At 28.9% G+C, this 13593-nt stretch overlaps 1 protein-coding gene across 1 annotated transcript in view; it reads right to left on the bottom strand.

Moving 5' to 3' along the window:
* CIAPIN1 (cytokine induced apoptosis inhibitor 1) overlaps nt 1–13593 on the bottom strand; it is a 31331-nt gene that overhangs the window by 3186 nt on the left and 14552 nt on the right. Inside the window, exons 5-8 of the mRNA XM_076474393.1 lie at nt 11287–11363; nt 9094–9244; nt 8144–8287; nt 218–336 (exon numbers count right to left, since the gene is read on the bottom strand). Of these exons, the coding sequence (XP_076330508.1) occupies nt 218–336; nt 8144–8287; nt 9094–9244; nt 11287–11363 (491 nt within the window). The remainder of the gene's footprint in view (nt 1–217; nt 337–8143; nt 8288–9093; nt 9245–11286; nt 11364–13593) is intronic.

The following is a 13593-nucleotide window of genomic DNA, read 5'->3' as shown; positions in this document are numbered from 1 at the left end:
ACAAGAAAATGAGACTTTTTAATTGATATAATGAGTGTTTACCTAAGAGCCTGAAATGGTGCAGAAATTATAAACATTAAAAGCTACGTTAATAAAAAAATAAAAACCATAATGCCATGTGGAAGTTTTTAAAAAAATAAAAAAAAGATATCTTTGGAGAGGGACATATAATTTGGAAAGAGGTTGTTAAGATTTACTGTGACAAAAATGATCTTACATTTCCACAAGCAGAAGCATTTGATTGAGTTATTGGTTCTTTTTCCTGTTCAAGTTTCTCAGCCAGTCCACAAGTACAGTTTTTACAAGCTTTTCGCTTTTTAGTACCTTCACAGCTTGCTAAAAGAAAATAATATAAAAGATTAATTATTATACTCAAAATTATGTACGTGTTTAAATTCGTATTCTAAAACTTAATTATGTATAACAGTGTATATCAATATACCACACAATTCAACTACAATAGAACTTTAGCATAAAATCCCTCTACTTCTCACTAATGAATATTTTTGTAGAAATACAGTATTTCCATATGCATAAAATGATTCTACTCCCCAAAGACATGTTCTCTGATGGAAAACATTTACATATAAAATATTAATCACTTCTCTGATGTTTTCAATCAACAAACCTTACTTGGACATACAGAAAATTCAAGTAATCCCTATTTTTATGTTGTCATAAAAAAAATGATGCAAGAAACAGTTACTTTAGTTATTTACTACCATAATACTAATTACATATAAAAATTCATAAGTAATCTCTTTAACACTGTTTAAAGAGAAGATATTTTGTTATAAAATGACACGTACAGATGATAGTTACCACGACTTATTTTATGACTCTGTGTCCATTACTGCAGAAATGATATTCATGCAAATATATCCATGAGTTATATGTTTTTATCAATTCTTCAGTAATCTACTGAATATTAAAGTTACTCCAAACTTCAAATTTGCCACCAAAAGAGACTAAAAATAAATATTTTCCTTAAATTTCAACATTCCTCTTATCACTTGCTTATTGGTGACAAGCAGTTATAAGAGTTAATGCAGCAACAGCAAAAACAAATTTTCAAGTTGTGACTAAACACCTTTAGGAAAGTATAAAAAGTGTTGATTGCACTAAAAGTTCAACTTCAGTTATGCTGCTAAAATGAATAGCAAGAAAGTCTACCAAGCTGTAATTCTGCATCACTAATCATAATCAATACTAACCTATATCACTCCAATCTTCTATCAACAGTGAATTGAATAAATCAATTAAAAGAAAAAAATGTAGTTTGGATCAACTGCTGTGAAATTTAAGTTTATAAAAGAAAGTTGTTGTTTTTTGCAAAGGTTAATAATTAAATACCTAGTAGGAAATGTATAACTTCAATATGATGTCACATTGTTTAGAAATTGTACTTTTGTTACAGCCAGAAACCATGATAAATTAATAATATTTTAACAAAGGGAGCTCATCCAGTGACATCAGGTTTAAGGCATCTTGAAAAGAATAGTTTCAATATATTAGAAAATCACAAATAATAGGAGCAAAAATACTATATTAGTTAAGAGTACTTCCTTTCTTGCACAATAATCAACCTAGGCCTCAAACATTCTTTCATTTACACAGTAAAAGCATTAGAAATGTGAACACTGGGATGAATCACTATTTTGTTTTCTTAAATCTTAAATGTATATATTACATGCTAATGAAAGTGAGTTCTCGCTAACATTTTTAAAGAAATGTAATATTTTGTTGAAAAATTTGTAAAGGCATCATTTTAGAATCTGCAAAATCATCGTATACAATCATCAAATAATGCACCAATATACTTATATCACTTCTCTGAGAAGGTAACCGCATTTTGAAGAATGTTACCACTTCAAATCCCATCACAAATGGCAGTTTTGGTTTGTGGAAGCAGAAGTAAAAAAAAAATAAGGCAGAGCTGAGAGCTCAAAAATATGAAAACTTGCTCAAAGTAACTAATTACTGATAATAAAAATATTTCCAAGTAAATCCTTAGTGATTCTCACAATTGCAACTGATAATGACCCTTGTTTTCTTTCTACACTTAGCCAACTTTCTGCCTACTTCTAAATCTTTCCTCCACTGAATCTAATATGAATTTAACTTATTATTATTTAATCTTTTCTAGGACGTCCCAAAACTCATGAAACAAGAAAAATCTTTTCTAAAACTATGCTGACAAACATTATTAAAATGCCAACTGTCTAAGTACTTATCAATGTTCTGACCAGATTCCAGAATCTTTCTCAAACTGTTTTCCAGATCTCCCCAAGATATCTTTATATATATATATATATATATAAAACAGCAATCACATCACACTAGAAATATTCCAATCACCACATATTTCTGCTATCAGGGAACTTTACAAAAAATAACAGTTAAGTATCAACAAATATTTCTTCTTAGTTTTGTTTTTCTTCAAAGTCTAACAATAAATTTCTAGAGGTCTAGGACTGTCATCACCAGATTTTTTGGTTGATAAACTTCCATGTGAGCATGGTAAATAAAATACTTAAGTGAAATAATTTCAACTGAAAAATGTATTTAAATTAAGTTAAATAGCAGTTAAGTACCTACAAAGCACAGGGTACACGACTATTTGTAGAATACCTAGATTTATTTTATCAATACATGGAACAGTTCATGGAATGTGAGGCTGCAAATCATATAACACTTCCTTCTTAACAGCAATTAAGTCAAGCCACACAGAACATAATCTACTATGTACAAATAGTATTCAAAGTATTACACATACTTTGTTCAGTCTTAAATATTGTGAAATGTATAATATTAAAGAACAAGAAAATCTAAAGGATGCGTACACAATCTTTCAAAATCTACAAATAATTTACAATTTTAAAAATAACAATACAGTTTTTCTACTAGTTCCCAGTATTAAAATATCAAAAACCCTATGTTGTAAAACCTGAAACCCATTATTATTCATTCCATTATTTACTCATTCCAATTATTAAGATCACATATAATTTTCAGTATTAATAGCCATGTCATATTAAAAAATTATTAGATTTTGAACATGAGAAAGAAGTAAATTTTGCACACTTTTAATTGATGTATTCGATTCTCTTTTCAATATTGAAAGAATCAACTTGTTGCGTAAATCTTTACTGACATGCAAACCACCGTAATAAATGATAAACAAGTGGTAGGATACATATATATATTATATATTCTACTATTTGTTACTGATGCAAAGAAGTTTACATAATTGAAGAAAATATTTCACCACTAAAGTTATTTTATTAATATTTATGAAACTACAACTCAGTTTCAATTACGAAAAAGAGCTTAAGCAATACTACATAATAACAAAATTGTACGAACATTTATTTATTGTTTTTGCTGGGCAACCTGTAAATTATTTATGTGGACAAAATAACAAAATACTGAGTTAAATATAGATGTAACTGCAGGCTCAAAATTAGTGGTGACCAGCTAGTTAGTAACAAGCTAGTTGATTCTTAGTGTTTTAGCCATTAAACACCAAAGAGCACTAGTATTTCTTAAAGCTGATAAACCAGACTTGACTTCAAATATTCAATCCATCTGTAAACAAAAATGATAATTATGAAAAGAAGCTGGCTGAAAGCACAGCATAGTGAAAAAAACACACACCACAGTCAGTGATTGATAAATTTTCCAGTAGCTTGTCATGCACCATTATTGTGAATCGATCAATAAGATTCCCCAAGTTTTAAAAAACATATAATAATAATACATTCAAGCAGATTTTTCTTTGCTACACACACATTTTTCATTTCATATTAGGAACTGTATATATTATCAAAACCATACATCAGCTGACTAATGCTAAGGACACACCATTATTGAACTAAGTGGCACACATCTTCCAGTGACCACAAAGTTTATAATGTCTTGAGATATATATATATATATACATATTTGTATGTATGCATAAAAAGTTTGAGTATAATTAATTTATTAAAACAACATTTATAAATAATTACAGAAAATCTAACATTAGTATAACATATAATATTTGTTTACCTTATGTGGTGCCACTTTTCTTTCTTATATAAATAGAAACATTAATAATAAAATACAAGTTAAAGTGCAATGCTAAAATAATTAAATGGTAATAAATTTATCAAAATCAGGGACCAGCCCTAAAAACCCTACATATTTCAGTGTCCTCACGCTATCATCTTTAGGAGAAAAAGTTGACATTTGGCCTAGATCCATATAACTACATAATCATTTGCATTTCTTTAGTACCATCTTGACTGAAAACTGAGAGTTTGTAAAACATATGTTCTGTACTTTATTTCTTCTAAAACTGGATCAACTTCTTCACTCAGGTTGTTGTTTTTTTTTTCCAACTTCTACTGTTTCTCTAATATTTAGTTCAAATTTCAACTTTACTTGATTCATGAAATTAATATCACTCTTTAATAATCTATTTTCAAGACAATTCGGTACTCTTAAACTGTAACATTTATAAACAGCAACACAGTGTCAAAAGAAGCTGGTTTAACTGTTAATTCCAAATGTATCCCAACAGTTTTACTGACAAAAATAGACAGCATAATTAAAAATTATACAAAATGTAGTGTAATATTCTCCCCACACTGTAAACTAAATAACTTTCTCACAGGCATAAATGATAAGAGTAGAAGAAGTGTGATTTATAAAATTCCTTGTGTCAATGGCAAATTTACAATGGTCAAACTTGAATAAACTTGAAATTAAGGACCAAGGAACACAAGAATTTGACAGAAAAATATAAAGTAGATAAGTTGGCCTTGGCAGAACATGAGGCAGGATTGGAGTAATGTTAAATTAATAAATCAGGTGGATTGAAATTTAAATTAAATATTAGAGAAACAGTAGATCCTAGAGGGCATGATCAAAGAGGAGGGACACTGAAAAGTTAAGTTTTAATAGATTTTTGAAATTTATTTAATACTAGTATCACAATTTGTAGTAATTTGGGTTAAATAATACAGTAGTAACTAGATGTAGTAATTTTGGTAAATAAAAGTAAGAGAGCCACAGTGTTAAATTAGAGTTCAGTTAATTAAAGTTTACTATGCACAATGTTAAAATAGACTTGGTACACGTCACTATTTTAGGCTAAGGTATATTTCAACTTACTGGTAAATTGTAAAACACGATGAGTACATTGTTTTATTAAATGAGTAGAATCTAAAACCTAGTTTGTTGCCTCTTGGTGTTCTAAGAATTAATTTGTTTACTTCAACTTAGATCCATTAGTTTAAACTAAGCTTATAGATATAAGTAGGTTTTAATATAAATCACATGAACTACATTGTATTATTAACATTGCACATACTGTTAGTTCTAATAAATTATAAAGTTCTATATATTAAAGACAAAGTTTATTACTTTAGTGTAAAGACAATTTCTTTAAATACAGTAAACAAAATGTTAGAATTGGGGTAGGATCCTTGAGGAATGATAAAGTAGGCTTATATTTGATGAGACAGTTGGGTTACTGAATTTTGTTTTTCTTCAATTTTTCACTAACAAAGATTTAAAGAGAGTTCCACATCTTGAACAGTTGATAAATGGAAATGAGATCAAATGAATGAATTAATTAATTCTGAACTGATTAAGAAAATTGAGAAGCTTAAAAACAATATAATTCCTTGACTCAATAGTATTTCCTCAAGGGTTTTGAAGGAGATTAAAGATTAGATATGTAAGCCACTTACTACTTTTTTTTTTTAATCAGTCCTTGAATAGTGAACCAATGTATTGGAAGTTACCTCAAGTAACTCCTCTTTTCAAAGAAGGTAATAAAAATTGTCCCAATAATTATAGCCCCATTAGTGTTACATGAGTTGTGGGAAAAGTTTTGAAAAGTCTGTTAAAAGATGATTTATAAAGCCATTTAACAAGATTGAGAATTTTATTGGATAGTCAAGATGGTTTCATTAAGGTAAAATCTTCTCTTACAAATTTTTTAACATTCTTTGAATAGGTTACTACTGATGTGAATGAGGGTAAGGATTTGGATTTGATGCATCTGGATTTTCAGAGAACATTTGGGAAGGTGTCACATAAAAACTTGTAAAAAATCTCTGCAGGTCTGGATGAAAAGTTAACAAATTGAATAAAAGAGTGGCAGAATGGAAGAGTGCAGAGAGTTGTTAGAAATGGAGTTCGGTCAAACTGGATTCACGTTATAAGGTGGTACCTCAGGACTCAGTCCCAGGATCTTTATCTCTTTTTGATGACATTAATGACATAGATGAAGGAATAGTCAATAAGTTACTTAAATTTACATATTATAGTAAAGTATTTGGTGTTGCTAGCTATGAAGAGGATGCTGCCAATTTACAAAAGGATTTAGACAATTTAGTGAGTTGGAAAAATAAATAGTAGATGGGTTTTAATTATAATAAATGAGAGATACTGCATGTTAGTTAACATAATTTGAACTATAAATAAAATTTGGATGGGAATAATCTTGACTGTATTGTGAAGGAAAGAGTTCTTGGTGTAATAATCAATCAGTCTCTAAAGCCATCCAAGCAGTGTGCTGTTGCTAATGGTAAGGCAAATAGAATTTTGGGTTGTATGTACAGAAATATTGAATATAAGTATAAAGAGGTTATAATTTCATTATACAGGTTACACATTTGGAGTACTGTGTTCAGTCTCAGGCTCTTTAACTTATATGAAACACATTGTATTGTTGGAAAGGGTTCAGAGAAGGGTTACTAGAATGGTGACTGTGATGGAGAAACTGTCATACAAGAACAGGATGAAATCTCTCACTCTTTTTTTCTTGAAAAAAGAACTATTAAAGGGAATCTCATTAAAGTGTTTAAAATTATAAAGGGAATTGATAGCGTTGATGCATCATTTTTTCTACATTTAACAGGAGAATAGCAGGAATAGGAACACAAATATAAATTCTGGCAAGGGAGGAGTCATCTTCAACTAAGACAGTTTCATTTTTCTAACATGGTGGTTAACTTTTGGAATGGATCGCCTTCAGGTGTTGTAGAGGCAATAAATTTGAGTTAAAAAAAAAAGCATGATAAGTATATGAAAGATAATGGCTAGCTTTAAGTTTGTTTGTTTTTTTATAATTATTTTAAATTAGATGATGGAACACCTTATATAGACCAATAGGTCCCATGTTGTCAAAATATGTTATGAAATTGAAAAAAATAAAGATATTGTGCTGAACAAACAAGTTGGTCCAGACTCAGAAGAAATAAAGTATCATAGATATGTTTCGTAAATGCTGCATGTTTTTAAGTCTAGATAACAGTAAAGCAATGCAAACAATTGTGTCGTTATAAAAGTCTAAGCCAAATATTAACCCCTGCAGACAGTAGCAATAACAACACAAAAAAAAATAGATATCTTTTTTTAAAATTGATCTCCGTTTTTCATAAATTATTTATTGTGCAATTATTTTAGCACTGTACTCTTTTAATTGTGTGTGCATATTGCATGAGTGTCATTTTAAATTATAAAACACTCATTAATTTGTTGAAAATTAATTTAAAAAAAACAGGCTACAAACTAGAAGAAAGAAAATTATCTGGTTGTTTAGAAGCTAACCTATGCACTAGGAAGTAACACATAATTCCATGAATTAAAGGCCAACTGTCTAGTACATAACTCTGCCACATACATATATATATACACACACATCTATATGTATATCAGCAAAACAGTCTAAGTAATATTACACAGGACATGCATTGATGTATAATTTAAGGAGTCAACATAATATGTTTTAAACTATGCAACAAGTTATCTACTGATTGATTATGTTTCAGTTTTTTTGTTGGCTAGTAGACATACGTACTGCTCCTTTAACTGTCAATCAGAAGGAAGTACCTTGGAATTAAAAGATTTACTATAAAAGAGCTCATGGCAGTGCAAAATTTTATAATATTCAGTATTGTAACCAATGTTAAATTACTTTTGTGTTACCAATATTTGATGGTACATAGACACTCTCTTAAGTTGCTTGCCTTATCAGAGTATCAAAGTGACCCCCAGATAAGAGAATTTATTGCAAATCGTGTATTATGTATAATGAAATGACCAGCATCCTCAATTCATGTACAACTTTTCAATGATTACCACTAACCTTTCAAAGATTCGGGATCTGGCTTCTTTAGATCCTCTTCATCCAGCAACTGATCAGAGTCAATTAGTTCCACATCTTCATCCAGTGTATCATCTGCAGACAGAGTCCAAATCTTGGAAGTATTTTCATCTGATTTACTTCTACCTGAAACAGAAAAAATACAAAGGAATTTCTTATGGTACTAATATTTAACTTCTTATCAACAGACAATTTTGTTCTTAAAAAAATATTTCCAGTATGTGAATTTCTGATAGAATGTTAAATGTGTATTCAGTCTACTAGCTACTTCTCTTTTGATATATTCTGATGAACTTTTCTGGATTAGCTTTTATTTCTCAGTTGTTTTCTATGTAGGTTATGTTTGAAAATATAAAAACATTTATAAGGAAACATCAGCTGAAAGTTAATATTTTTAATTTAGAATACTTATTTCAAAATTAGTATTAAATTAATTATAAAGACAGTTTCATATATAAACTATTAAAATAACCTCATTGACAAAAACAAACATAGAACTGTATTTTAATAATAATAAAATCAATAAAAATTTTGATATCCATCAATATCTACATATCGAAAAGATCTCAATCAGTTATGTTGTATTTCATGAAGTTCACAAATTCCAGGAAAATGTACATCAAAAATAATACAAACATACTCATAGATAATGCATATCCAATTAACTGACAGGTACAGTATTAAAAAATAAAATAAAATGGTTATAAAGGTGAATATTACATTACTTCTCCTCTACTGTACAGTCATGTTGAAAGTTTACATTGAGATTGACCTTTGTCTAACTAATCAGCATGCCTAAAAGTATAGACAGAATTATTCCCAACAGTAGTGTGAAAAATGCACCTGTTACTTCCAGGACACAAAAGTTATATAACAAATATGCAGAAATCAAAATTATCTTAAACATTAAAAAATATTCACTGTTCACTCACCTTTCTTAGCAAAATTAAGTTTAATTGTTGACCCAACTTCAAAGTTGGGTTTTCTGGCACAAACTTCCATCAGTGAGACTGTTCCTTCTTCTATCTCAAGCTCTCTTTTTAATTCACTCAGTTGTGCAGCAGGAAGGGGAAACTCACGTGGCTAATGTTGTGGATATACATTAAAACATAAAACATCACAAAAAAATTGGGAAATGAATATAAATTACATTTTTTACTACTAGAATGAGAACATATTATAACACAAAAATACAAATGTTTAATCTAAGTAGCTAATTCGCAAAATGCTACTTACATCTATATATATTTGTTATTGTTTGTTATATTAACTTTACAGTCGTGTCTAGCTAATGTTACATAACTTACATTGATGTGATGCATGTGCATTCATGTTACATATCTAATAATATAAAACTGATATTTAGTCTTCATTATCTTGGCTGTGTTTTAGTGTACTAGTATTTTGTAATACACAGTCACATTTCAATTATTATATATATGTATACAGCTTATTACTACTTAGAAATGAATCATTAAGCATATTTTTCTTAAAATACAGAACAATAAACCACAAAGTAAAGCAAACAATTATCTCTTCTCATTATGACCTTTGAACTCAAATGCTGCTGGACATAGTTTGCTAAACCTTTACAAATTTTGCACATAGAGAATATCAAACAAATATTTTTTAAGGTTTTATATATGCAGTTGAATAACCAAACATTACTACACTGATACCACAGAATTCCACTATAATTTATTAAGCTTACTAAGGTGTATTTAGATTTTAAAAAATATGAAACTTTAAACAGACTAAACACACAACCTACCTCCTTAGAATATTGGATCAAAAGAAGATGATATCCTTTTCACAGATTAAAATGGCAGAGAAAGTCATTATTGGAACATTCTAAGCTGTTGACCAGTTATTCACATGTCATACATTGAAGTAAGTGTATACAAGGGATTGTTTTCAAAAATTTAAAGAGTTGTGTTTGATTCAGTACATAATCCACATTTCAGCAAAATAAAAAGATATGAAGTTCTTATTTTATATTCTAGTAGCTAGTCAATATTAGTAATTTGAGTTTGTAATTTGTACAGAACTATAGACTTCGTATCTTTCCATCACAAACATCTAATTTTAAACAATGCTGCATTCAACATACTACTTGACTCACTAAAATCTATATTTAAGTGTTATTTTAATATTTACTTTTAAATTAAGAAATTAACTCACATATAAAATTAAAGTTTAAATTATAATATATAATTTGATTCCAAACTTATTGACATAAATTCATAAAATAGTAGTTCAATAAAATTTTGAATGCAAGTAAACAAATGCAATGACATAACTTTTGATCTCTAAGCCATTGCAAAAGGGTTAACAAATGAAAACCTGTCTCTTAAAGATATGTCCAAAAACACCACCTTTGGGAGTTTCCAGATTGAACTTACTTTTAATAGTTAACAAAGTGTAATGTGAAGACACCCCTTGACTCTTAAGAGACATGTTGAGTTAAAAACAGATATTGTTACTTTTTACACTAAGAAAGTTTACAGTAGAGAGAAGAAACTCATACTTTGATGTTACTTTTATTATCTTTAGCACTAGTTTCTTAATTTTATGTTGGTTCTGCAGAAAAACATTAATTTTCCTTTCAATTAAATATTTTAGAAAACAAAATTTAATTTGACACTAGGAAAGAATATGCCAATTTAATTTTGCTAGCTTTCTAACTTAGCTATAAGCAGGTTACAAAAATTATGTTTGATGTGCTCAGAGCAGAAAAATGGGATTGCAAACAGTGTAAATGAGGCTAAATATATACTTATAAGCACCAAAATGAAAGAAAGGTACATAAAAGCCTTGTAAACAACAGTTGCTCTTTCTGTTGATTATAAATAATCAAATGTCAATGTCAGAGAGTGATTTACTAACATTTTTGGAAAGAAAACGTGATATGAGAGGGATGTATCAATTAGGTTTGGCACCTTTGTATCTCAGTAAGGCAAGAAGATTGGAGGTTTAAAATTACATTCTGGTTTATCAGTATCTATAGTATGTGAATCTAACTTGTTGATGTTAGAAAATCAAATAAATGTAGAAATAAAATTTAATATGGCTAATTCATAGCACAAACTTGTAGGCATTAGGTTAATGAAAAATGATCTTCTCACCTCTCCAATGTCAATAAATCCTGACAGTTTCAGTGCTGATGCCAATTTTGCTGATGACCTGATTTTGTATTCAGAGTCTAAGAAAATAAATTCATAATAAATAGAAAAATCCCAAACATTACTATCAATTTCTGAACACAAGTAAATAATATATATAACACACACCTCAAAGTCTTCTGAATATGTACATATGAACAGATCTATATGTATAGAATTATAAATAAATTGCTAATATTTCACATTAGTTCCAAACTAATAAGTTAAAATTTCTTTCCTTGCTGCCATAGGTTATTAAACAGCCATCTGGAAGAAATGGCTATATTTTAAATTATTATTATTGCAAACTAAGAAATATTATTAGTTCAAATAAGTTTATATTTCATTCAACACCTTGTGATACTTTCATGTAATTCAATTTGCTTTATTTTTTAAAAATTATGCTGGTGTTCTGCAAGTTAAATATTTTTATGGGTAATTAAAAATTATCAATGCCCATAATTTGCCTTTACAATTTTTGAATAGCAAAATATTTGAAAGTTAAGGGAAAAAAAAAATGTTATTAGTATGTTTATTGGATGAGTAATGGAAATTTATTGGTACAATAGTAAAGTGTACTTTGTAAATTCCTACACATTCACATGAATGAGATACCACGCTTTTAAGAATGATTCAAACAAATCTCAAACATTAACTGTGTTCAAAATCTTTTTTTTGATAAAACTCATTTATTAGAAATAACAGCTAAGAATTTTGTTGTTCAAAGAAACATACACTGAAATGTTGAACATGTGAGAAATAATTCAATCCTATATTTATAACATTTCATTACTCTATGTTTGGTCAGCTTTTGACAAGTTAGCCAAACATTTATTATTGTAACTCACAGTCTGGAAAATAAACAGTTAATATAATTAATTTGCGAGAGTTAAATTGCTGTTGAGATAAAAAAGATCGTGACAGGTGATGAGAAACAAAATTTCAAACACAGCAAGAAACTAAAAATGTTTTGTGTTAATATTCTTAAAATTCTTGAAAAAATATTTTGATAAAGACATTTAATTTCCTACAACTCTTAACTACATTGTATTTCCTCAAAAAATAACCAAACTTAAAAGAATCCACAAGTTTTCAGAACCTGTATAAACTCTGATATATATAAACACACACCTAACCACTTTATTAAAACCATACCCTGATTGAAAATAATGTTAAAAGTAAATCCTTCAAAATTGCTGAATATATCACGTGGTTAGAGAATTGTGTTTAACTACAGGCTTGAGCTTTTTTTATTTATGAGATTAGGAAGGGGAATGATCTAACAGTATTCCTAGGCAGCATGGTTGTTGATACATGATCAATTAGCAGAAGTCTCAACCAGAAGTACTGTGGAATTGACCAGCTGGTCAAAAGTCCTCATTGATGTAGATTTATTATAATAACAAAGTGAACAGAAGGATGCATTAGATAAGTGCAACTATAGTTTAAAACATAAAGTGACAGAACTACATATAAAAAACAATCATTTGGTTAGTTGCACTGATAGAAACCTTCTATTTCAACCAACACAATGCTACCTTCACCAGAATTACACACAAATATGTTGCAAACCTAAGTCACAAGTTAATCAATGGTGTTTCGACTGATGATAAATGGCTTCTCAAGGACTGGAACCAAATCACATGGTCTAACAAGTTATGATTCATTTCGATTTTAGCTGATGTGAGTCCCAAGCTTTTGTTTGTAGAAACCTGTATGAAGCACTGAACCTACTTTTGCATTTCTAAAAATAAAGGCAACAACAAATAGTGTCACTGTATGAAAGCATGTTTTTTGGAATGAGCATGACCCATTAATTCAAATAAAAACAATATCTATATTAAACACTGAACATTACTGCTGATCAAGTTAATCTCTACAGTTTAAATTATTCATCCAAATATTAATGGATACTTCCAAGATTATAATCCAACCATTCTCAGTACTCCAATCAGTCATAAATTATTCCAGGAGTATGTGGTACTTTTCCTATCTTACACAATCACCAGACCTCAATGCTTTGAATTTAACTACACTTCCAGAGTTGCAACCAATACTACTGAATTTTTTTTCTTTCTTAATTACACAAACACACACACATGTATATATATATATATAAATACAGGGTGTCCCAGAAACATGTATACACAATTTGAATGATTATAACTCACTCAAACTTTCATTTTTTACAGGTGCAACTGATTTGAAGTAATGGCAGAAGCAAGACTAAGCTTTGAGAAAAGAAAATTTATCTTTAAGTGTTATTGGAAG

This window comes from Tachypleus tridentatus, chromosome 13 (genome assembly GCF_004210375.1).
Source record: "Tachypleus tridentatus isolate NWPU-2018 chromosome 13, ASM421037v1, whole genome shotgun sequence".
Taxonomy (NCBI): Eukaryota; Metazoa; Arthropoda; class Merostomata; order Xiphosura; family Limulidae; genus Tachypleus; species Tachypleus tridentatus.
This window is presented reverse-complemented; position numbering and strand designations above follow the sequence as displayed.